General features: G+C 46.3%; 1 protein-coding gene across 1 annotated transcript; it reads left to right on the top strand.

The window, feature by feature from the left end:
- Window positions 1–276: 276 nt before the first annotated feature.
- On the top strand, window positions 277–25,182 carry LOC8042519 (transcription factor HES-1-B). Its single transcript, XM_029985619.4, has 5 exons — window positions 277–515; window positions 15,353–15,448; window positions 17,186–17,273; window positions 19,580–19,837; window positions 22,785–25,182. The coding sequence occupies exons 1-5, from the start codon at window positions 447–449 to the stop codon at window positions 23,153–23,155; spliced, it is 882 nt and encodes a 293-aa protein (XP_029841479.3). The 5' UTR covers window positions 277–446; the 3' UTR covers window positions 23,156–25,182.
- The last annotated feature ends 1,642 nt before the right edge of the window (window positions 25,183–26,824 follow it).

Raw genomic sequence — 26,824 nt, 5'->3', positions numbered from 1 at the left:
ATCATGTGTACTGAAATACAAGCTCTCATAACAAGACGGAGAGAACAGGTCTTAAAATTGTGAACGAGAATACGAGAGAGGGAAAGAGAGAGAGGGGGTGGCGCCAGGCAGAAAGTTGGCAAGCGAGCTAAGCCGCTAAGCTGTCCAAAAACACCGCTACGGCGTCACGTGACGTGTTGCGGGCGAGGTCGCACGTGGCGCACGCGCGCCACCTCCCATTGGCTGCGGGAACCCGGCCAATCGGGGCCCTCGGCGGCCCCTGCGCGCGCCACCCAGCAGGGCGGACGGGGCGCGAGCGGCTCACGCGACGTCGACCGCCGGAGTCAGGGTGCACGTGCTCGCCGCAGCCTCTTCCCAGGATACGCCTCCGTCGCTGCCGAGGGACACCGTGTCGTGTCTCGCTCGATTCCTGCCGGCGACCGGACGGGGTGCTGGACGGGCCCGAGATGCCCGTGGCTGCCGATGCCCCGACGGCGGGCAGTGCGGACGTGAAGATGGAGACCGGAGGACGCAGGGTGAGCACCCCGGGCTGGTGGTGCACCGCTCGACACGGCTTGCACGCAACGTCATCGCGCCGTACCGGTGCTCATTCCTATTCGTTCTCGCCGAGAAAGAACACATTCGGTGGTGCCCTAATGTGCGCTGGGGAAGGTACACGCGCTCAGCAGCAAGGTCCTTCGCAAATGCCGTTAGTGTGACGTCAGCGCAAGCCCCGTATTGTGCAGACGCCATTATAGTAAACTGACAGGGGAGAACGCCAGCAGGGTCTTACAGTTGTCCTGCCTCCAGTATGAGCTTTCTACCTTCGATATCTCGTCGGCTTCGAGCATGCACTACGTGCAGGCAAAGCCCGGCGCAAGGCAAGGGGCGCGTTCTGAGGGTCAGGCATCCGAAAAAGGCGCCCTGCGCCCAAGGTGCAGCTTTGCAACCTACTACGTGCATATTCGTTGCCTTGGAATGCTAGCGAGCCATGCGCCACATGCATGAAATCTCAGGATGGGCCTAAGTCCCTGGATACTGGGAAAGTGGGGTCATCGCCTTCGCCCGCTAGACGGACATGAAGTAACTGGATCGTGGGAAAGTAGCGCCAAGCTCCTCGTATGATCGCCATTTTGGCCCTTGAAATGAACAATTTCTTCTTGGCGTCTCCATTCTTGGAGAGCCGATCCAATTTCTCTGATGACGGGTAACTTTATAGACACGTTGCTTGTATACCGAGATTTCGCTATCCATGCGCCTGCGAAACAAGCATAAGTACATCTTCGTACCACCACCACACGGGGTGTCGGTGCTTGGAACAAGAAGAACAATATAATTGTATAAGAGATCCGTGGAGATGGGCATAATTGATAAGTTGATTGCACACACAGTGCCAAAGACGCTTATATTGGCGAGGAACGCTTCCAGTACGATGATGCTCCATGGTTCGCGACTGCATTAGAACGACCCACTGGAAGCTTCGAATATTTGAAGAGGCCGAAATGGCGATTGTCATGGGAACGGAGTCCGATTAGCCATTCGCCTTGCGAGGTTTTGGTTGTCTGTTTGTTAGTATTTGTTTGTGTTCGGCTGGAAGGCACGGAAGACAATGGCGCTACTCTCCCAGGATCGTGGCTTTAGTCGGATACAGATACTAATGTATACAGTCGAAAAAACCACGCAGGGTGATCGGCTGATCGGTGTTAGTTGCCATGGCAGTGGCCATTTCGGTCCATTCCAATCTTGGAAGCTTGGAAAGGGTCGTTCTGAACCAGTCGTGCCAAGATATGGAACATCATTGCATTGAAAACGTTTCTCGCCAATATAAACGTTTATGGCACTGTGTTATCAATCATGCTTATCTCCCCAGATCTCTTATAACGATATTGCTCTTCTTACGTATTTCAAGAGAGGGAGATTGTTTTTCAATGCCTCTAAGCACCGGCGCCGGATGTGTTAGCGGTACGAAGATGTACGCTTGTTTCGCCGGTGTGTGCACAGCAAGATATCTGTATACAAGAAACGCCTCTACAAAGCTACCCGTCACCAGCGAACTTAGATAGACTCATCAAAAATGGAGAGGTCAAGGAGAAACTGCTCATTTACCGAAACTTTCTTAGGCTCTACTTAGAACTGCTAAATAAGCTACGGCTCAGAGTATACGACACTTCGGCCATCTTGGTGCTTAAAATCATGGTTTCCAGTTGTCTGAAACTTTATCTGAAATTGCAGGAAACGCATTTACAACCTCCGGAAATGTTAAAACAGTTCGGAACAAGGCAAAGCAACATCACCTGCGCTTCCTAACACCGCATCTAAAGCTGCTGAACTCGCATTTTTGAATTGTGACGATCGACAGTTGCGTCTGCTCTGCACTAAGCATAAAAGATGGCGGCGCCCACTAGCAAATCGGGAAACAGAGTGCGGATACTTTAAGCGTAACTTATTTAGTGACTCTAGCTCTAATTTCTTGGGATCCAGCGGCATTCGATGGCACCTGCCAGAAGCTCTTTAGTCGAGAGGTCTATGCACCTTTCCAATGTTTGCAAAGCCACGGCTCAGCACGCTCAGGTTCGTCACTTCGGAGAGCAAGCAAAACAAGCGCACGCCGCACGAACGCTGAAAACAGCACCGGCCTGAAGCTATTTTCTGGAATGGTCTATATGAAAACAACGTTGTGCGACACACCCAGAACTATTAGCGGGTGCACATAGACTTGCCTATGTAACGTTATTTATTTATTTATTTATTTTAAGAACGCGTTTTAGGGCGTGTGCGTTACTGTGTTAAAGTGGCGGTGCAGCGATTTTCTATGTACATTAAATGCCGCTTATTGTTAATCCTTGACGTTAATAACCACAAAACACGCTTTGCCGGTTTCATTTTCAGTATTCGTGGCGAGATGTTTCGGTGGCGCCCTCGTTTGGTTACACTTCGTGACGTCATTACCTTGTGAAGAACAACTTTAATGGTGTTTGTAATGGGCATGGTGGAAGCCTGAATTCATAGCGCTCTCAAAGTAACGCTGCCCACACCGTCAAAATTGAAGCTCTTACATTCCTCTTATTTGCGTCGACTTCGTATGATTTACTGAAGTTATAGTCACTATGCGGCCAATTATGGTGGGCCGACCACAGCGACGCTTTCGAGCGCTCACATCGCCAATGGCGCGTGATTTGTTCACTTTCCGAAGCGACGAACTTGCACGTGCTGGGCTGAGTAGATCGCACGATGGGCTGAGGACTTGCATATATTCGAATGGTATTTACAAACATGAAGTGCCGCTTGCATGCCAAACGACTTCCGAAAGCTCCGTGTTTGCATGCCTGTCGAGCTTGCTTATGTCTCAAGTGTTAAAAACATAAATGCTGCACGAAATGCAAAATTCGAGCTTTATGCTGCATTGCAACTGCGATCTAGATTCTCTCGTTTTCATAACCAAATGCGCGTGAAACTGCACTAAATCTTTAAGCAACCACGTTCGCAACCCCTTCGCGATTGCGGTTCAACTCAATGTGAATGAGGTATTAACTGGGGCCTTCGGCTGTAAAGTTTAAACTGTCCGGCGATATCCGGAAGTTAATAGATTTTGTACTGGTCACGTAGAGATGGCCTAAATATAACAATATGTGATATTTATTTCATTAAAAGACGCTCCAATATTCGTTAAAAGCAATTATGAACATCAATACGAAACTTAACGCCAAATTTTTCAAGTATGCATGGCTGGTCGTGCCATGAGACGTCACATCAGGCATGGCAACGTCAGAGTCGCTGGCGTTGACTTATTCCGGGTTTTGATCAACGCGGTTGATGGTGCGTACAAAGATCATCGTCGAAGAACTGAGCTTGTCTCAATACCGTAAACCCTGTCTTCCTCAGATCGAAGTTAGTTTACTGAGACAGCAGTCAAAAGATGAGGTGGCTCTCTTTGCTTGATGTTAGGTCAAAACTTCCGCTGTTGCCAAAAAGACAAAAAGTTGTGTGTTTTCCAGGCAGTTCGGTTCTGTTTAAGAAGGCACACTACCCAAAAAAGTCAACTTCTGTACCACTTGCTTGATTTCAATCAAATTTGCACTGAAAGTTTGTATGAGTGGCAAGACCATCCCTGCCAAATTTCATTGTCCTATGTCAACTCTAAAACTTATGAATGTTACAATATGGAAGTCAGTGTGTTCGCTTGGGAAAACTATCGTTTTAAAATAAAATAAAAATGTGTGATTCTCTTATCTAATATAGTCATAGGAATACCCATAGGACATACCCAGCTTGTTATTTTGCTATATTGCACTGTTTTTTTTATAACTCCACAAGAAGATTTAAAAAATGTTTTCATGTCTGCTCTTTTTTCTAAATGTATTTTTTTTAGCATAAAATAATGTTAAAATGGAAAAACTAACCAACCAGGCATGTTCCTCACAAAATTCTATCCCAGAAAACCACCTAAGAATAATTCTTCATTGTGTAATAGAAAAATGATAGTTTTTCTAAAGAGAAATTTATGTCGAAGAGTGAAACGGAGAAAAATGCCTTCAAAGTGCTTCAACCCCTTTCTTTTCTTTAGCCTCGGTGGAGCGAAAATAATTCATAACAAATGAACTATGCAGTGTAAACTAATAAAACTTTCTGGGAATACTCTCTAGATGTTGACGTGTAAATATGTAATTTTTTTCAAAATTAACTTTTTTTGCAGAATTTGTTTTTTCTGGGTAGTGCCCCACCTTAAAATTGATAAACTTGTGCGGTGGTGGACTAAAAATTTGAATATTGTGGGAATGATATTTCTAAAAGCAATGGCAATATAATTTAATTGTTTTCTAAAAAAAAAAACAATTTTTACCGGACAATTTTTTTAAGGTCTTGGAGGAGCAAGTTGGTTTACAAGAATATTCGAAAAATTAAAACGCATCTCGCACTTCTTCGTTCTTTTGGCGTTCACCTGGAAAATTGGTGGTTAAACGTTTCACTGATATTTCAATCAGCGGTGTTAAGATGAATGAGCTTTGTTCATTTTTTTATTCGGGACGTCGTAATCCTCTTTATGTTTTAAAAGTAGCGCAAGGTGCATCGGTGGAAGCAGCACATGCAACGTGCAGCCCTTGGGAATATCACGGCGACACAGCGCAGCACAGAGCTACAGTGTACCTAACGTTGAGTGTAACTGAGCCAGATTTCAGACGCCATGTTCTTCCCAGAAGTGGCGCACGGCACGTGTCTCGAGCATTTTCACAACAATAAATGGCGTAACTTTTCCCAGGATAGAGGGGCTTTAGGACGTCGCAGAGCCGTTTATTGGGAAAATTTGGCCATACGTTGGTTTGAATAGGCGAGCATCTCGGGGCCAACCACAGGCCTCGAAACAGCCCCTAGCGGTGGTCGTGAGCTCTAAATATGTGACACGATTAATTTAAGCCGCTTTAGCGTCGCTAGAGTGAAAAGGTGTAACTCTCGGTGACTGAAAACTTGGCGCATGTGACATTTTCGTCACGTCCATATTCAACGGCAGAATGAACGAACGTGCGCTCCAAACCAGGGCCGACTTCCTAGAAACAGCGTCTCAGCTGAGACTGGGGGAAAGAAAACACTGGCAAAGCCAGCGCACGAGCCGAGCAGGACTCAATCCGCGTCTCGAGACGCTCGCGCGCTCCGCCCTTTATACTGCTTTCTTTCAGCCAGTCTCAGCTAAGACGCTGTTCTACCAAGCCGGCCTAGAGCAAACTGTCATCGGGACGCCGCGATTGAACGCTTCTATCTCACCCTTTAAATGTCGTTTTCAATACTGTGACGTCGCGGTCTGCTGACTGGTCGATGCTGTGTCGCCCTTTTAGTTTACGCTCTAACCTCTCATTCACACTGGAAGCGGATCCGCGTTCGCAAAGCGGTTGCGAACCCGGTTTTATAAAGATCCAGTACAATTGTACGCGCACTTGATGTCATCGAGTGCGCGTGCAATTGTACTGAATCCTTATACAACCGCGTTCGCAACCGCTTTGCGAACGCGGATCCGCTTCCAGTGTGAATGGGGGGTAACCGCATAGGCAGTATTCGGAGCTGGCGGTGGCCTTTGGCCGCCGCCCGCGCCCATTGGCCTATTGGCCAAACTCCGTCGAAAACTGGAGCACCGCCTGGTGGCGTTTGTCATAAAAATTTTTTTATAGCAGTCGCAAAAAAAAAAAAAAAGAAGAAAACACGAGCAGTCTAAACAAGCGATCACGCGATCCCCAAGCATTAAGGAAAATACTGGGAATGTAGGTCTACGCGCCGCACGCGCCCGCCTTCACCAAGATTCGAAGTAAATACCCCCCCCCCCCCCCCCCCCTTCTCCTCAAAAAAAGAAGGCGTTGACGAACGCTTGCGCGAGATGAAATTTGTTTTAGCCTCTTGCTTTAGAACAGTTACTACTGCATTAAAACAGCCCATGCAGCGCGTATAACAGCTACACTCGCAGCATGCTCTAGAGTCTAGACGATTGCAAGCTGGGCAGAGGAGATCGGTGGCCGAATGGGCTAGCACACATCAGCTCGGAGCACGTGGAGCGAAAGCTCGAGCTGCAGTACCCAGGGATCCTGGGCCCAATCCCCAGCCCTGCCCGTTTCGATCTCGATGGGTATCGTACCGGCGTGCGGTCGTGTACCACTACTGCGTGGTGCACATTAAAGACCCCAGGATAGCGGTTGTAATGCACGAGCTAAATTTCTCATCTACAGCTGTGAGACTCGTCGCCCGTTGAGGCAGACCAAGTTCTAGGCTGTATAAACATACACACAACCCAATTGTTTTCAAGCAGGGCATCTGGCCCCGCCGCCATTTCTCTGCTCGCGTTCACGCGCACGCTGGACATGCTTCCCCGCATGGGGCACCAGTGAGGCGCCATGCTTATCTTCATCACAGTCACGCGCTGGAGTTGGCAAAGCCCAGGGCACGTGCTGACTTCGAGACATTGCGAGGGCTTGCGGTTATTCCCGTCATTGCAGCCATGGGACTCGAGACACTGTTCGAATGCTCGTCCAGGCATTGATTGTCACCTGCCCAAGTTGGCTGTGCACACAGTGCTGGTGTCCAATCTATGAGCTGCATTTAAATATCGTCACCACGGTGCCCCACGTCAACAGTGCAACTCACGACTACGTCATCAAGTTTTGAGAAGGAGAGGCTGAAAGAGGATGTCCGCTTTTATCCTTGAAATTGAACCGCGAACAAGAAGCTTCTTGATCAGTCCATGGCATCGCGTACGAGCACTTGATTCCCGCTAGTGCTGGTTAGTGCCGGTAAATATAGTGTGAGAAACATTCCAGCCCAATATAGTTGCATGGCCCCTTTAATTGGAAACTAAAGCGGTTTTACATTTGAGGAAACCACTTAAATTGTCTCCATTTGGCCTCCAAGATCACGAGTATCGAGGTTAGTTTTCAATTTGATGCACGGAGGCTGCAGAAAAATATTTTCTAAGTACAGCTGAAGGGCCCTTCTTCCCTGAGCGTGACGTCGGACTCTCGTCACCTTCCCTTTAATGAGTTTCGCATGGGTGTCTTCTGTATCGTTTCAGTTGCGAGCACTCGCTTACCAGACTGTGACAGCTGCAAACAATACTCCCGTACTCGCGCACCTTGAGTGCCGATCAAAGCTTGTCACGCGTAATCCTGCGAACGAGAGTCTGGGTGAAGTCACGCGCTCGCGCAAATAACTTCGCCATTGAGTCAGCGATTGACTGGACAAAAAGCCTTTTCGGACGCCCATGCCTCCACTACGCGCTCGTTGCTTTCCGTCGTGCTTCGGCTGCGCGCGCACGCTCGCAGCTCACGAGACGTCGATACGTTATCGAGGGTGTACGAAGCTGGAGAAGAGAAAACTTAGACATTTCCGGCCGTTCTCATCACGAATTCTCTCTGTGACATCTTTCTGGCTCTGAAAGACAAAGTCAGAAAGAAGTCCCAGAAAAGCCACCCGTTCTTACAAAGGCTCAAGAAGCCTGGATGTTGTTTCCTCGGGACATTGTCCATGCATAGTAACCCAACGTTCACCGCACAATTTTTTTTTTTTTTTGTTTAGTGCAAAGGAGTTGGAAAAGGTCTTACGTTCAACCAGCTGCATTGCTCGTGGGCCTTACCAACGACGAGCAGGATTACACGTGAAAACTGGAGAGTGCTGCTTGTTTTAATTTGGAGTGTGCATACCTGGGGGTTTGCTCAACCGTGACTTGCGAGCAGTTTGCGAACGCTTGTATACATATGGTCTTCCGCCTCTTCCGATCCACAGCATCGGAAGATAACGAAAAGCTGGGACTAGTCAGGTGAAGTGTAAGTGGTTTGAAGAACGCTTCCACGTCCGAAAGCTTGCGTGCACGGGCGCGGGACGCGAACTTGGGCGCAGGCGCTTGCTCGAAACTTCCGAGCAAGCCTGAATAAGTTCCTATGGTGACTTCTTGGAGACCGAGGAGACAAGAGGTTTACCGCAATGGTCAAGCTCACGCGTTGTACCATGTTATAATTGATGTAGCGAAGCGTTTTGTAGAAACAACGTACAACCGAGGCAAACTTTGTCGAAGTGTTTCGGGGTGAGTTCATTTTGCTGTGCGCACTCTGCAGGTGCTTGCACTCATGGGGCACCAGTCGGACGCCATGCTTGCAGTTGTCTATACTAACGTTTCAGTTGCCCAGATATAAAGGATACTTCAAATCGCAAAAAAAATGTGATTTTTTTTTTTTTTTTTACGCAATTGAGCATATGAGCGACACCTCAGAGTTTACGACTGGCTCGAAACAAATAGTGTGTTATGTTTCTACATACCCCTGAAACTGTAAAACCGTACATTTCAGGTCCTTCGTGTTTGGGTTGTGTCGTCAATCAATTTATATATCAATTAATTGATTAATGAATCGATCGCCGACTACAGTTTTCGCCGATTATGCGATCAGAAGCTATACTTGTTGCGCCGCTTCCAGCTCGAGAATATTCCGTTTTAATGACGCTGTACGCCGTTTTTCCTTGTTGCATTGCCTTCTGTAAGGGGACAGTGAAACCAGTGAACCACCGCGCTGTCTTTTTTTATATCCACTGTTTGGTATTTAAATCAGAGAAATAGTTCAAGAGAAATAATAGATGCAATACTTCAAACTTTCTCAATTACTTAAATATCACTTAGTAGCTGGTAACTTGACGTCAGTAAAAAGCTGTAAACATCTCTTTAGCATATTGCGTCAAAACAAAGGTTCAAAGGTTTAAGGAAGTTTATTGGCTTAACTTTTATACAGCCGAGAGCACGAGGCAGCCAAAAGACAGAAGCCCGTACAACCAAGTGTTGGCTGCCAAGTGCCGGCTTTTGAGGCAGTGTTATGGCTTATTATTTCTTGAAGACAAGTAATCTGGATTTTCCAAAGTCGCTAGCGCCTCAAAATTAACGCTATAAGCCTATAACTTATAACGCAAAACCGGAAGGGCTTTGGACGTTGCCGTTAGCGCCGTTACCGTTTCTCAAATCACGCCAACGAAACCGAAGACGATTTGATTATCAACGGAAATTTTGTAGGTAGAAAGTAGAACCAAAGTAAATGACTGATATCGATTTACGGAGACTAAATAGGAGCAACTGCTAACATATTGTACGAATGGAAAATCTCGATGCCCTCTAAAACCGATATTTAAATGCTACCACCTGCTTCTCAGCAGGCATTCAGCGGGTTGACTGTTCGTCAAGCAATCCTGTGCCCTGATATTATCTTCGTTTTCAAGGAGATTTCTTGTTCGTACAGCCACCTTCTTCGCCGCGTTTTTCTGCTGCGTTTTCAGCCGACTCCACGGACGATTTCTGCTTTATGTTATGTTTTAGCGGCCGTATAGTTTGTAAGTGCTCTTCGGCGACGGCGCACGAAGATTATTGACTCCCTGCTCGCCCAAGCGCGTCGGGGTGCTAAGCCACCTTAGTGGTGCTAAAGGTTGCATTCACTGGCGGCCATAGTGGTTCCTGCTTAGCGCGAGCTTACGATTAGCTTTGACAATGTTTCTGCAACGTGCATTATAACACCACCAAGAATGTAGTTCTCAAAATATAAGTAGGAGCTCATTCTGGGCATCCGTTCATCGTAGCAAACTCGCTTTTCAGTCGGCAACTTTATGAATGTGTATTAATATAAGCTACAAATGTTTGATATCTGCAATGCAAAGTAGTAAAACAGCCGTAGCATCTTACCTGCCTGACGGGAACTGCTATTGCGACTATGGCAGTCGTAAGTTCTGCGGTACAGCAGTACGAACTTTGCGTCACACGATGGCCGTGCAGCTGATCACATATAGGTTCACAAGATATCACATCGTGCTCAAGCTGGTAGATTCGGTTTTGCCGTAGACCCCCGAAACAATATTTTGAGATAGGATATCTGGAAAACTACACAAAGCACAAAAAGAAAACGTACATTTCGTAATTTAGGGACACTTTATGAATGCCCGTCGTAACCCTAAAATTGTGAAAATGTACCGAAGTTTCCCTTTAAAGGGAGGGTGAACCAAAATTTGGATTTCAAAAAACAATGCTGGAGATGTAGGCGGGACGCTACAATCCCTACAACACTACTCGTAAGGCGATATCTCAAATGGACGGCCGTATTTTTGGAAAAAGAAGTCGAGATTGAACCAGGCCGACGAGGCGCGTGACCGTCAAGATACCTAGTTTCCTCCTTTCTTCGCTTCGCTCCCTCAAGGCCGCGAGGCGGAGAAGGCGCGAGGCCGTACCCTCTCCTTCTCGGAGAAACATGACGTCAACATTCCTGCAAAAGGCGCCTCTTTTTTTTCTTTTTTTTTTTTTAATATGGTCATTCGTTCGAGATATCGCTGTATGAGTGATGTTTTGGTGTTCGTAGCATCCCATTGCACGCTTTTGCCGCGTGTTTTGCGGAATCCAGATTTCGGTTCAGCATCCCTCCGCGATGAGCCGAATTCTTTTTTTCCCCCTTGAGGTTCTCAAGGGGGAAAAAAAAATTCGGCTCATCGCGGAGGGCGAGTAATTTCCCATTTTATGTGGTGAATTAAGATACTTGCGTGCGCATTTAAGATGAGTCATTTGTTATTTTATTAAATCATAAGCGTTTCAAACGTGAGAAGCATCGATTGTTTTTCTGGAAACCAAATTTCGTAAGAACTACTTCGCGCAACGTTTAAGATGCGCAAAGTATAAAAGCTCATCCAGGAATCGGAGAGTTCGCCAGTTTGGCAAGCAAGCAAGGCGGCAACTTGCAATCCAAGCTTACCGATGTACTGAAACGGGCACAGTTGGTCACTGCCTGGAAATACCTGTCAATGGGATACGACACTTAAAGAAAAATAATCGGTTTGCACCACGCCTCTCCTCCGGAACTTCGACTGATTATTATCAACCAACGTTTTCATCCATTAAATTTTCTCTTTTAGACAGCAAGACAACCACGTGTAGTTAAACACGCGCCTTTGACGACAATTTATGCTATTCCTAGCCGGCTGTAATATTCAACTGAACGCACCGTCTAGAATACTTCTTGAAAATATGATGGTTAAATGACTTGCCACTTTAATTCCTAACGTCCAACTTTACCGATATTGTAGGGTAGAGTCATGAAGGTGAAGCCTTTACACCTTGCCGGTCTAAGAAAGACAGCGACGAAAACATGATGCCCCTTTCGAACGATCTTAAACAAAACAAGATATAAAAACAGGCACGCGTTACGAGTGTGGTGAGAACATCACTCGAGGTCCCGACTCATTGAATGAGCTCACAGTCATTATTGTCGAACTGGCGCACATATGTATCTATACATTCACTTTTGCAGTAGAGTCTATGAGGTGTGACACATTAGTTCTCGGAATAGCCTCGCTAGAGCGAAGTTTGCTTACCTGACAGTGTGCACTTTGTAAGAAGACGCACTTCGAGGAGCGATGCTGTTATTGCCAGAAACATTCTTGGAATTAATTTTTCGGAATACCTTGAAGTAACGTTGTCGCGTTGCGCTGGATGTCATAAATGGCAACAACTCTTTGTCCTGTGAGAGCAGTCTTAATTTTTCTAGGAGCCGGAAACTGTACGGGGTTGAGTTATATAAATATGGCGAATGGTTCATTTTTATAAAGAATATATTTGGCAGAAGATTGTTAAATCTTAAGTCTTAACGCACATCAAGCGCAGGGCCATTGCCACGGCAAAGAATTTAGTTGTCAGACCATGCAGTGTTCGGGTTTCTTCCTTTGAGCAGATTCCTGTAACCGTGTCAACATTCTCAGATAAACATGTATATTAGTCTTCTGTAATCGTGCAAGAATTGGCAGTGGAATATTTTCTTCTAATAAAAATAAACACACAAGCATGATCTTTGACTGTCGAGATAGACATACCTGTTTTTTCCGGCGAAGGGCTGCCCGCTTCTTGCCCCATGTCCACATATCTTCCCGACCTTCTACGAATTAACCGCCTGTACCACTCAAAAAGACTACATTTCTTCATAGCGCGTGTTAAATAGAGTTTGTTTACCGAAAGCCAATGTTAATCGGCCAAAGTTCGCTGACACGTTTTACCAATATTCACACAAACTTTGACTTTAATTCGCTACTTCAGATTGCATGCTGTCACTCATTTTCCGCCAACAGCGTAATACAAACACTTACAACATCCTTCGCTACTTGGTACCGAATTACTTTCAAGCGTCATTCAAGGTTGACTCGAACTTTTTTTAATTCTTACAGAAGCAACGAAAAACCCTAGAAGTGCGAAACTGCCAGTTCTTAAAAAATACGCCCTGTGCGTTCCCGAACACCGCTGCCTTTGTTTTGGCAGCTCCCTGGCTCTTATGGCGTAGAAAGCCTTGGGCTGCGTAACTGTAGTCGGACGAACGTGTCCGTGGGCTTCATATTTGTCACCGGCTGTCGTCCTTCACCAAACCAGTGTTTCTAAACCACAGGCAAAAACGAAGTGCCATCTGGTGTACTTACCGTCGAATTCAGAAACCTCACTCAAACTACACTCAAACTGAAGGGCCCCTCCACTTCCTCGAGGAAGGCGCGAGGGCCGGCGCTGGCCAATCGCGACGGCGGATCTGCCGTCGCGATTGACCAGCGCCGGCCCTCGCGCCTTCTTTGAGGAAGTGGAGGGGCCCTTCAGTTTGAGTGTAGTTTGAGTGAGGTTTCTGAATTCGGCGGTTACTCTCAGTAATCAAGTTTTCGTCATGTTGGATAGCTCTCGTATTGTTACTTTCGCCCAAGACACAGTAACTGCGGCAAAAAGAAAAAAAAAAGTCGTATTTAAAATATGATCTTCGATGGCAGTTCGAGCCAAACCCTTTTTGCAGCGATAAAGACTGTACGCTTAAAGGAGCAAAGCAACAATTTTTGTACTGTGCACAAATACCGCTTAAAACGGATCCCTAACGTTAATGACCTATGAAACACGCGTTCGTTTTTCACCCCACGCAATAGAAGTCCCAGAAAAAAATTTAAGAAAAACGAGCAGCGTTCACCCCCTCAACTCGCAGCCAGAACAAGCGGCCACGTGATCTGGAGCCGATTATATGCCGCCAGTGTTGATCATAGCCACGAGCTGGGGTTGGCAAAGCGCAGGACACGCGCTGAGTTCCAGACATTGTTATGGCTCGGCTATTGTCGTCGTTGCAGCGATTGGACACGGGTCACAACCCGAATGCTTCTCGAGCTAGCAATTGTCACGAGCCCAAGTCGAGTGCCCACGCAATGCTCGGGTCCAATCTATGAACCGCATTCAAATATCGTCACTTGGGTGTACTGCGATCCCCACGTTACGTCATCAAATTTTGCAAAGGAGAGATTGAATGAAAATGATCGCTTTTGTCCTTGAAATTACACCGCAACAAAGGCGTTTCTTGGCCAATCGCGTTGCGTGTGAGTATCCTTGAGTCCCAGGTGTGCCAGTAAGCTCGTGTAGAGAGAAAAAGATTCCAATGGAATATCGTTGCACAGCTCCTTTAACTAAATGCCCCATTTCATCGCGTTTGAGAATGGGACGCCAAGTAAACCAGTATTGGTGGCTAGTACTGAAAGAGGACTCCTTTATTTCATTTCGGAACCGGATCGTGGTGCGATGAACAGCTTAATGTATGCTGCAGCGTAATTTACTTGGGACAAAGTCAAACGCATACCGTCTGCGTCTTTTTTTAATGTTACGCAGATTATAAGCGATAGCAATACCTTATGAACGAGCAAAATATAAAATGGTGACCTAAACGGCTTATAATGTATACTTACACCAACAGAAACGTTTTTGTGATGTCTCTTGCGACCTCTTGCTGATAGTCTTTTTTACTCTATATCACGGCCGTTTTTATTTTCATCGCACCGAAACTAAACACGAACGCATTGAATGTACTTACGTGCCCAACGCTGTTGGCGCGAACATGACATCGGCACTTTTTCGCATTTTACTTCTAAAAGGCATTGGTGGGCATTAGCGTTTACCGCTTAGGTTTTTTCACAGAACGAGCATTTTCGACCACAGTAGTAGTTTTGATGACATCCATTCAATTCTCAAAGAAAAAAAAAAAAACGATGATCGCTTGTTTGCGCTAATAGTGTCGCGCTGTGTACAAATACGTTGTTGTCCAAATATTACGAAAACAGAGGTTAATGCAGGCGCGCCTCATCGTCAGGTAAAAAAAAATGGTAAGAATCCTACAATATGGCGGCTCCCATAATAATGATATGTTACAGGAATTATGCTGCATATGGCGTACTGCAACTTATTACGGTGAAACAAATCCTAAAGCCACATTCCGCGTGCCCTCCGAGGTAGCAGCGAGAATGATTCTTTGGAGACGCGATTCGGGAGTTACTTGAAATATCTGGCTGGACCGATGACTAAAAAAAAAAAACTGCGCTAAACATTTCATTCCGTCTTGCCTTTGACCCCAGTACTCCGAGTGGTCCCCTCCAGTATACGCCTGGTAGACCGAGTACAACACATTGAAAACCGCGCCGAACTTCTGTCGTATCGATATTATCCGTGACCTCGTCTTATATGTGGTCATAGCCAATAACGGGACAGGAATCGCAGGGTGCCTTTTTTCCTCTCTCGTTGCTTTCCGTCATGCACTTACCGCCTGTACACGCTCGATCCACGCGAGATGTCTAACTGCCATCGAATGTCGGAAACTCCCGTTGGGGGCGGGACAGCTGGAAGACCTCGCTGCCGTTCTTATCAATCTTGTCAGTACATAGAAAGTGTTTGTATATTTTGTTTATTCGTCCAAATTAAGTGTTTGAAGTTACCGTTTTGTTTTGCTACACTCTGTACATTCGTGCGTTGCTACTAAATAGCTGTCGAATGGGAGGGCTGCGAATATTGTTGGGCACTTTAAATAAACAAATATGAATACGGATGCCGTTGCAGGTATCCAAACCACTGATGGAGAAGCGCAGACGAGCCCGGATCAACCGCTGCCTGAGCCAGCTCAAGGCTCTCCTGGTGGACTCATCGAAGCCAGAGGTAGGCTGCACTGTAAGCCGTGCGTAAACGAGATTGAACGCTGTGCATGCCTATATATAACGAGTTGTTTATCTTGCTCTGGAATATTGGCGTCGGTTTGAAACGGATAATTTAGGGCCACTGTAGTTCGACTAACCCAATCACACAGAGAATCCACATGCTCTTTCGGCAAGTCGCAACAATAGTGAGCACGTTGGAACAGCAGTAAAAGCTACATGTTTACAATCATGACAAAATGCTACAACGTTTGCAAAAGTATATGTTGGGCTAGTTGACGATGAATGTTTTGAACCATGATTGAAAGCGCTAATGAGACAGAACTTTGTGAGCAGCGCCGGTGTTTGTCTTCTCTCTCGTGTTTGTCTTATTAGCGCCTTGAACCAAAAGTTGCAAGCTACAAATAAATTAAACGAGTGACGGGGAACGAGAGAAAGCTTGCCTGGCACATAAAACGTCCCGCCACTGTTTGTGCGCATAATGCGTCTGACAATGCTGCTTTTTTTTTCTTTCTTTTAGTGCTTCATGTTTAGCAGGTTTATAGCTCCTTAAAATAAATAAACTAGGTAGATCGAACCCCATGGAATTTGTGGTGTTAAACAGTTTGCTAAACCGTACAATTGGCACGAATAGCTTTTCTTTTTTTTTTTCGGCTTACCAACGTTATTGCAAGGTTGCCCTGACCGTATATGCTTCAGAAATATGGCATAGAGCAGTGGTTCTCATGCATTGATATTTCGTGGATCTCTTGTGGATTCGCGTGAATGGTGGAGGACCCCGTTCGTGGTAAGGGGAAGGGAAAGGTATTTATGATATATATATATATATATATATATATATATATATATATATATATATATATATATATATATATATATATATATATATATATATATATATATATATATATATTATATATATATATATATATATATATATATCATTATGATAATGATTTAATAAATTAATATAACTGAGGGGTAGTGTGCTTCTCTCATTGACATACACGAGGAAACTCACCCGAAAATTGGAACGTTTCTTCTCAGTCTAAACAAGACAACACATTTTATTTCCAGGCTTCACTGATGAGACAGGGCTTCGCGGACCCCAAGAATGCCTTCGCGGACCCCCATTTGAGAACCTTTGGGGATAGAGGAAGCTGTTGCTTTCATTTTCACAAGATAAAATCGACCGAAGCACACAACTGACATTCTGTGATCGTTCTGGAATCTGGAGTTGGCGCGTTGCGCTCTACAGAATCCGACACAGTTAGCACAAATAAGAAATTTTCAGTCTTTTTGTTTATTTCTGTGTTTTACAATTTAGAGGATATTATGAAAATGACTAGTGCTGTTGAAAGTTTTTATAAGGGTAACAAACTTAAGTAAACTATGGCTTCGCTTAACAGCCTTGCGCATTTTACATGACTAAGCTTCCTTGAACTGCTCTGTCGATTAACACATGGGTCTATCGAACGACAGTGTCCCTTCTTCGGTACGCACGCACTGCTACCATCCGAACACGAACCCGTGTTCTCTGAACCACTATACAAAAGGAGCGTGTGTGCGCTGTCTCCATGCGAGACAAATCTTACGTCATCTAAAATCTGCCCGTGACCTTTTAATCCTGGCGGTGGTGCTGCGCATCAAAGACGTGGAATACGTAAATGCGGAGTTGGAAATTTATGTCGCGGAAACTGAGTGTCTGACACTTCTGATGGAGAGCTTTTTGCTGGCGCAGTCCCCGCGGCACGCGAGACTTGAGAAGGCGGACATCCTGGAGATGACCGTGAATCACCTGCAGGCTTTGCATCGACAAAGGAGAACTGGTGAGACGACAATTCGTTTTTTTTCCCTAAACCAGTGTACATTTAAAAAAAAAAATATAAATATGTTACAAAACGCCTTGCCGAAATATCTGTGAGTGGCGCTGTCTTCGCGCTGCTAGTCGATATAAACAGAACATAAAAAAATGCACAAATTCGTATCCCAGTACTGGGTAGCTCGTCCCTTTAGAAGGATGTCGAAGCAAGGTATGTGCGAGCTCAGAAGATGGCACCGACGAGATGTCTTTGACTGGAATGGTTTTAAATCGGTATTGTTTTGCAAAAGTCACAGTCCATTCTTGATAACATCAGAGTCCGGCGAGATTGGAGTATCGTCGGACTTTTCGAAGAACTCGCACGACAGTAATTAGGCAGTTTCAGTGGACCTTACGCAAACGCTTTGCGTACGCAACGAAATTTCGGGTCGAAATTGCGCATGCGCAGAACGTAATAGAAGGGCTAGCGTATAGCTGACGCACGCTACGCTGGAGATTTTGCGTTACGGGCTAGCGGGCTTTGCGGGCCCCTCGCGGAAATCTCTCAAGAAATCTCGGGCCCTGCGAGAGCACCAGTTTCAAGATGGCGGTTACCTCGACCGGCGCAGCAAGGACGACATGGTTTTCGTGAAATTCAGTGTTACGTAAAGTCACGTGCTGTTCAGCTCGGCGTTTCTTTCCGCTCGCAATATCCGTGAACGCTGCGATCTTGACTTTCGCACAGTTCGTCGCTGACAGACGAGCCACTCTTCAAAAAATCGCCGAAGTTGTCGCCGTGCACTGGACATCAGTAGGGCATGGATTTCTTTTCTCGATAGCATTGATAAAAGGTGCCGTTTCAATGGGACGATTGACGGAGGCACGGTAATTGAATTTGGCAACGCAATCGTACTTTTAGCATCCGTACCCCACAGAGAAGAGACCTTAACCAACCAGCAGCGGCTTGACTTAATTTGAAATAAAATGATTGGAAACTTCTTTTATAAATAATTTGGGGAGCATGGTGGCGAAGAGCATGCGAGATATCCACTTGGCAACGTTTACGGAAAGCCCAACTAAAATCGGTCCGAGCAGGTAGTTTTTTTAGCGTACGCTATACCATTGCGTATTGCGTAGCCAAGAGCCAGAACCACTATACTAAAACTGTCTAGTCATTAACGCTGCTTGTAATAAACGTGATGCGTTAACTGCGCTAGCAAATATGTGGCAAACGGCCGACGAACTTCGCCCGGCGGCACCTTCGCGTTGCGCGCGGCTGTAGAGGCACTGTGGCCGGTCACCGATTATAATTTTTTCGCAAGAGATTCACTCCATAGAGTCAAGACTTTATGCGGGCCTTTATTACGGCAGGGACGACTAATTGAATTATCCATGGTGACACCGTCCAGTCTACAGCCAGGAGGCGATAAAAAGGTGCGATATGATGGAAATGTTTACGTTTTAGTTTACTAAGGAAAGTCGCTCGGTGTTACTTTTAATACTAATTGTGCTTGTATGCGCGGAGAACTTAGTTTTCTGACAATTAGCAAATACTATAATATATTCGTTCAACGGACAACACATATTTAATTAAAATGTGCGAGATAAGACGAACAAAAAGTGAACAAGCGAATTTTAGGTAATTATGTCTATAACTGTCACTTTTATCTCGTTACCCGACGCCCGTCGTGATCAACGACGTTGTCTCGGAGGTCTCATTTCATTAATTATATTTTCCTTTTTTCTTCAATTATTTTCAGTCGCTGGTGAAACACCCTGCACATGTATGATGCATAGTCACTGTAAGTTGAGAACGGCGTGGAGGATCTTCATGTTGTCCCGCGTCCAGCCACCAACACCACGCAGACAGAAGGCCTCGGGATAGTCTCCTTTCCCTCTATGAAACATCATCAGAGTAGGATTGCGCCAACTCGGCTATTAGGCCCGAGCCCGACCTTCGACGCGCTGATTGGACCCGAGCCCTAGCCGAACGCTGACACAGCACTCGTGCCCAATCTCACGCCTCGATCGATCTGACTATCATGACGCGTGCGGAGGCCGTGGTGTTGTTGGTCCAGCGTGAGCTTCGCCTACCTTCGACAAGGCTTCGGTGTATGGTGCACCTCGAGCGCACCCGCTCAGCGGAAGGAATAGAACGCGTGCTGGGATGCCGGGCGTTCAAAATACACACCCTACCGTTCTCTCTCCGTCAGTGACTATATAGTAGTTTGTAAATCGCGTATTCACTCAATAGCTTTTCAGTGCCGTTCACGATGAATCCTGCGCACGAGTATATGTCACTTGGCGCCCTCATCTGCCCTTCCGCGTGCCCAGCTCGGCTACTCGACGACTCCGAGGTGCGCCACAAGTTCCGCGCGGGCTACGAGGAGTGCATCCTGGAAACGCGGCGGTTCCTCTGCTCGCTGGCCGACCGGCAGCTGCTGACCAATAGTGGCGCCGACCCGGTGTCCGTGCGGGACCGCGTTCTGGCGCACCTGCAGGCACGGGCCCGGGAGATCGAAGACCCCGACGGGGCGCTGGCCTCGCTGCTCGACGACGTGGTGCCGCAGAGCCCCGAGCCGTCCAGTCCGTGTGAGATGGGCCTCTATTCTTATTATAAGTGGTGTTGACTGCGGCGAATGCCTCCTATAGATAGCTTGCATGTGACGTCTTTCGCGGCCGTGCTTGTATTTTATGCGCCGCGAGCGTCCGGTTCGCCGTGTTAGTTTCAAACCGCAGAAGTTGCATACAGTTAGAAGAAACCAGGAAGTACAAATAACCTTCAGTACCCAGCAATGGTGACACTTGAAAGCTATAGACGTTATCGCACCGTGCTGGTGGTACTTTCTACTTGCTTTTGCCGAGAAAATCTAAACTCGGTGGTGTGCAATTGATGCTGCAAAAAAAGTTTGCGCCCAGCAGCAAGGCAACCACAAGCGCAGCTGATGCGTCATCATTGCAAGTCACGTATACTCCGTTTTACTACAAGTAAAAGTAACTTTGTTCTGTGTTCATGCGGTCCTGCACATGTTACTCGGGAAAAAGTAATTAATTACGATTACAATTACTTTTAGTTAAAAATATTTAATTATATTACTTGGTCACAGAAGAAAAGTAATTGGGTGTTATTTGAAAAAGTAACCGTCGCTTTCTCGCGATTACTTCAGATTTTAAAACGACAAATTGTTCTGCCGGTTTGAAAGCAGTGGGTGTTTCGTACTGTTCTGTATTGGGTTAAAGTCACCGAACTATGAACGAGTTATTTTAATCCACCAATTTTGATAAACCATTCTCCGGTCAGAAACTTGTTCGAGGATTCTTGTTAGGAAACCTGTACAAACAAAAAGCGCCGTTAGGAAGAGGAGGGAAACACAGTAACGATTACAAGCAATTTTAGTACTTCCAAAGGTAATCAGATTACTTTTGCGATTACTTCCTAATATATGTAATCAAATTATTACATAATTACCCCAAGAAGTAATCGACTTTAAGTGATTTTATGACTTGGATTGAGAACCGTACAAATGTGTGTATATGTTAAGACGGCGGAAAGTTAGCGCCGATGACCCTCTGTTGGGACAACGGAGGGCCGTCGGCTGTAAATATGACGTTTTGCCTGTGCAGTGCACCCAGTAGTGATACACAGCCGCACGCCGGTACTTAGCCCATCCAGATCGAAACGGGCATGGGTGATATTGAACCGAGGATCGCTGGGCTCTGCAACGCGAACTTTCACTATACAAGTGCGATGGTAGCAGAAGAACCGAGGGAGAGTTCCGGGCTTGCAGAGTGCGCAGGCCTGCTTGAACACGCGCGCTCGTCCAATGAGACCATCGTTCGGGATGGTTCGGGCATAGCCTCCTCTATACTGACAAAGCCTGGCAGATTGTCACGTGACGCGACCGCCGAAAGTGAAAAGGTAGACCGGCAGACAAGAGTCGTGTAACGGGCGCCCCGCTGCGGCGAGACGCCGAAACACACTTGCCCCGAGCGATGGAATGTCCGCTCGTGCTTCTTGCGTTCTTCGGGCACCGCTTCTTTTCTCGTCGGGTTTGAAAACCATGTTTCGGGTCCTCGCCGCTGCAAAAGCTGTGCGCTGAATACCAGATTCTCCTAGAGTGCCTTCATACACACGCGCGCTTTTACTTGAGTGGTGACATCTCAGCCATTTTTCCGCCCAATCGTTTTTTTATGCATTTTGAAGTACGCGCAATCCGGTGTCACTCAGCTCGAGCGCGTAGCTTTGGCTAATGCATAGACGCCATTTTACCGCCCAAGTCACGCACCGAGTGCGCCAGAGCGTCACGCGCTGGCACATTCGGGGCAACAACGGATGTCTTCACCCTGAGACATACAGACATGTAGGCACCCTAGATTCTCCGAGAAATGCTGTGTGCTACTAGATCCTCGCGCTCCAAATCTGCGACCAAGCACTCTTTGGCTCCGTCATCGAACTGCCAGGCTTTGTGAGTATTAGCCCTGTGCGCGACCGTAAGCGTCGCTGTGGTCGGCCTTCCACGATTGGCCGAACGCTGACTATGACGTAGGAAAGGGGATTTATCATCGACGGAAATAAGAGGAATGAAAGAACTTTAATTTTGACGGTGTTGGCAGTGTTCCTTTGAGAGCGCAATGATTTCAGGCTTCCACCATGCTATTTACAAACACCATCGAACTTGCTGTTTGCAAGGTAGTGACGTCACAAGGGGGAACCATAGGAGGGCGCCACCAAAGCATCTCGCCGCTAATAGAGGAGGCTATGGTTCGGGGCAACATGCTCGTGCTTGTAGTTTCGGCTTCGCTCCCTCGTACGGCGAAACAAACTATGAGGGGTGTGCCTAAAACTTCAGGGTTTCGGCACGCTTACTTGAAATGAAACCCGTCGGACTTTGTAGGACAGTCTTGAATAAAGTATTTCCAAGGCTGGGCTTTGAAGGCATCAGATGTGATCTTCACGTCCTACGTCACTCGTCCGCTAGCTTTGGCAGCGCTTACTTTCATACTTAAACGAGACCCCAGTCGTTTTGTTTCGAGCAAAGCGGCCCAGGTCTCAACTTGCAACGTTTATCGAGAGCTTCTGGAAAATGGACATTCAGTCGTAGCGTCGACATTCTTGACCTGTGCGTGCGGGACTTTATACTTTTTTTATGTGCTTGAGAATGTATATCATACAACTCACGCCATGATGCCATAATGTCAGATATTTTTTTTCTTCTTTGTAACGCATAACGCCACGTATTATTTCAATAAGATCTTCTTTATGCACAAAACGGGTAATAATAATAAAAAAAAAAGATTAGTAGGTCGCCACCCTTAGTGATATTCTGCTTTTGCCTGCATCAATAGTACCCGAACCGCCAAAGTACATTTTGCTATCCTCTGTTCTGTTCTTGCCCATGTCCTCGTCTTTTTGTGCGCTATTTTTTCATCGTGCTCTCTTAACTCAAGCACATTTACTTTTTTTTTCCTAACTCCTTTTAGTTTATCTAATTGTTCAATCGTATAAGATGTCGCCTTTCACTTCGACTCTCGATTCCAGCTTCGAGCGACGACGCGACGTCCGTCGAGAGGTCCAAGTCGCCCGACCAGGCAGCAGCGGCCCAGACCACCGCCCTGCCCACCGTGGCAGGAGTGCGCGTTCGGCCCAAGCGGCTTCGCAACGGCGACCTCATCCTCGTGCTTCCACGCGACCTGATGACCGGCGCCGGAGTCGCCGAACTGTCCTTCTCCGACGAAGACCCCTGTCCGTCTCCCGGCGACAAGGATCGCGGCGGAACGCCTCGTTCTCCCACGCACGACGACGTGTCGTCCACGTCCTCTTCTTTTTCGGCGTCGACGACGAGTGAAGTCTCTCGGCGTGCTGAGGACCTCGTCGAAGGTGTACAAGAGGAGGTCTGGAGGCCTTGGTGATTGAGGGGCAAAGGGTGCCCGGTGGTGAAGTTCTCGCTCCCGATGACTCCGAGTTTGGTGCGGTGTGGCTTGTGCCGGTGTGTTCAGTGCCGTTGTTGTAGTGAGCCTAAAGTCGCTCTTGGGCTCTGGCGTTTGAATGTCTTGGACGGCAATCAAGACAGTGTCATTGCCTCCAATCCGCGTAATTTGTATCCGCAAAATTTAAGTGTCCTTATGGCGTTTTCCACTCAAGTGAAGAGTTCTGCGCTGTTATCTTACCGTTGTATCGCGGGAACGGCATCAGTGGAGGTGCGTGAGCACTACATTCTAGACCATGTCTCATAACATGCGTCAGTGAAACCAATCACGGTCATGCGTGTGATGTTACGTAGTTGATTTGTTTTTTATTCAGTCAGAATTAATTTTATTCTGGCTTTTTAAGTTATGCATAGTCTTACTCAAAACGCAGGTATTTCTCCATCATTGCTGTAGTTAGTTTTGAGTCTAAAAATTTGATTTTTATAGTTTTGTATCCTAGACAGCCATTTGATGTGCCCGATAGCAACGTTCTTACTTCAATACTGTTAAATATACGCGCGTATTTTTATTGTAATTCGTATAGAAAGTGATGTCTGAGTATAGTGAGCACTCGGTTGATCAAATCATTTCTTGTGTTTTTTCATTAAATTTTCTTGATGAAAAAAAAATCAAAGAACCAACAATATTGATTAGCGTCGCTCTTGGTTCCCTTCGTCGTAATTTGAATGTAGCATGTCTGGATACAAGGTACCTTTACCTTTTACAGCTATGTGCGCCATCTAATTGCCGCTGTGCCAAATATTTAAGGGCGCAACATTCGTTATGTCTCAGCGCGTATTGACTACAAATAACATGTCAGCGTTTGGGTAGAGTATTACTCCAATCATTACGTCGGCTTCGGGGTCAAATTCAATCACATGTTACTCTCTGGAAATGAAGAAAAATGGTGGCCGCCAATGTTGCTTCTTCTGCAATACCGAAAAGAGTTTGCTGGCAATGGGGGAAGAGGCATTTCTTTTCATTTATTCTCACTGAACATGGTTGCGGCGATATCACCTAAATAATTTTACGTGACCTTAAACAAAATGACATGCACTTGGTTCTTCCATAGGCTCACAAAACAAATCCTGAAACTGTCACAAGCGCCTTTTGGAGGGCAGGCGTACCGTCCACCGGCTTCTTGTATTGGCTGGTGCAGCTTTACAGAACCGTATTTGAAACGCCTATAGTAGACTGCCTTTACCCGTCACCACTTGAAGAAGCGTTAAAAAATAAATTGTGGGAAGGGAAAACTGGTTGCAACTGAAAACGCCTTATATCGTGATCTCGTGGGTCGAAGGGCATCGCAAATACATTGCTCTGACGAACGGTCTATTCAAAAACTCCTAAAGGTTGTTTTTTTTTGTAATGAAAGCCGTTGGATTGTTCTTGTTATCGTGTTAGCGTGCGAAGCTTCCAAGGAAGCTAGCTTTTATAGAACTTCTCATCGTGGTACTTCCAAACATAGTTTAAAGGATATCTGCTATCGAATATGACAAGTGCTTCAGTGACGATGGATGTTACACCAAATTGCGATGCCAACATAGCAATTTAAACCAAGTTGGAGTTTGCCGGAGGGCCCTGTATGTGCCTTTTATACGTTCCTCGAGTGACTGCGTTCAAAGTAACAACGCAATGGAACAACATGATGTCCCTTACTCGTAGGAGACAGGAAACGGGATGCATTGCAAAGCAGCACGCAAATGGTAGAGACTCCGTCAACATCCAGTTTGACTCAACGGGCATTTCCTTGTTCCGCTTTGTATTGCGGGTTACTGTACATGTTGCATGAGTGGGTTTTCCATGGCAATTGTCGCAGCGTAAAGAGTTTGTTTGCCTCTACCTTTTTGAAGCAGGTTACAAGAAGCGCTCTTACATCTTTGAACCCATGTTCATAGCCCGGATCCATTGTGTGCTCGGCGCTAGTGCCAACGTTTTAAGGCTGCGCAATAAAGCCCTTTTTAATTTTTGTTTGCCGCTCTTCGTTGTGGTCACCATCTGATGTTTAAATACGTGAGGTTTCCGCGACATTGCGACGGAGAGACCACGGAGGTACGTACGTCCTTTTAAAGCTTTATCATTCAAGCACGAAATATGCGTAGTCTCTGGAAGGTGAGCGCACGTGCGCCTAGCTCGACAGGTGAGCGGCGTTTAGCAACTTCCGGTTCCTCATCAAATTTTGTTTAGCTTTTGACAAACGACGACGATGATTTGCATGCCTTTCTAAGCATGACTCTGAAAGCCACTTTAGATTCATGCTTTTGCGAAAAAAAAAAAAACGGACACAAGAGAGAAAAACAAACACGAGCGCTCGTGTTTGTTTCTCTCTCTTGTGTCCGTCTTTTTTGCGCAAAACCATGAATCCAAACGTTCACCAACTCGCCCAACAACAAACTATTGTGAAAGCTACAATCTGGATGTTTCAGAACCATGCTTGCACAGGCTTGCAGCTCATTGTCGCCGTTTGTTAAGAGTGAAACAAAATTTCCGAAGGAACCGGGAGTTGCCAAACGCCGCTTACTTATTCACAAAGACGCCAACACGCGGAACGAGATTATTAGAAGGGTCCATAGCACAACGTTGTAATCCTGAAAACGGTCAATTCTAGCTGCACGAGAGCTGACTCACCCGCGTGTAAAGGTGCGGTCTTTCTCAACCCACGCATTTATTGTACTGAACGTTTCGCCAACGCCTTAAAGCAATTAAAAGAAACTCCCTCGAAATAAAGAAAAGATTCCTTCGACATTACTTTATCGACCGCGACGGAAGTCAGATTACGAATGTGAAGTGATATTTAGAAAAATCAGTCACCCAAAATTATCTCATGAACTTTTGAAATATATACGCCTCGGCTAGCACATTTGCATTGCAGATTTGTTGCCCAACATCGAGATATGCTGTATATCTGTCAGAATTCGGACAACTAAATGCCGCTTCGTGCTACTCTGGGGCAAATTCAAACTGCGAAGAGATGGAATACGGAAAGCAATACGCAAAAAAAGAGAGACGGCAAAAGTGCCCGGATGCGACGTCAGCCTACGCAGCGCATCACGTGCCGATCTAACAGCGTCCCATTATTAAAGGCTGGCGTGGGCACAGAAAAGGCGCGTCTCGCTCCAGGTCCCGTCACATTGTCGATATAAAAACAGTTTGCAGGCGTGTTCGAAGCACACATGTATGTGCGGAGCGAACATGCCCGAGGCCTGTCCGCACATAATTCTGTCATCGTTTCTGCAGCGGACGCCATGTCTTTTTGTAGGATGTACACGAGCAGTGGGACTACGGGTTTAGTTTCGGTTTGGCAGACTCTAAACGGCCTAACTTCGCCATTCAAGAACCCGGAAAAGGTGTTTTTTTTTTTTTTTTTGTACCTTACGGGTTGCAGTACGTCTGAAAAAAGTCCGTGCGTCTACTTTCACGCTCAACACTTGGAGAGCCAATCACCGCAACTTACGGAGGCAGCTCAGCGAAGGATGATGCAAAAACATATGTTCAGACCGAAAAACGCACTCCGAGTTGGGACATCAAGCAATGCAAAACGTCACGCTTGCATATGTCACAACTCAGACTGTGTTTTTTGGCCTAAACTTATGTTTTGGCATCGTTATTCGC

This window comes from Ixodes scapularis, unplaced genomic scaffold (genome assembly GCF_016920785.2).
Source record: "Ixodes scapularis isolate PalLabHiFi unplaced genomic scaffold, ASM1692078v2 PGA_scaffold1__304_contigs__length_218370807, whole genome shotgun sequence".
NCBI lineage: Eukaryota > Metazoa > Arthropoda > Arachnida > Ixodida > Ixodidae > Ixodes > Ixodes scapularis.
Note: the sequence above shows the minus strand (reverse complement) of the source record. Positions and strands in the feature narration are given on the sequence as shown.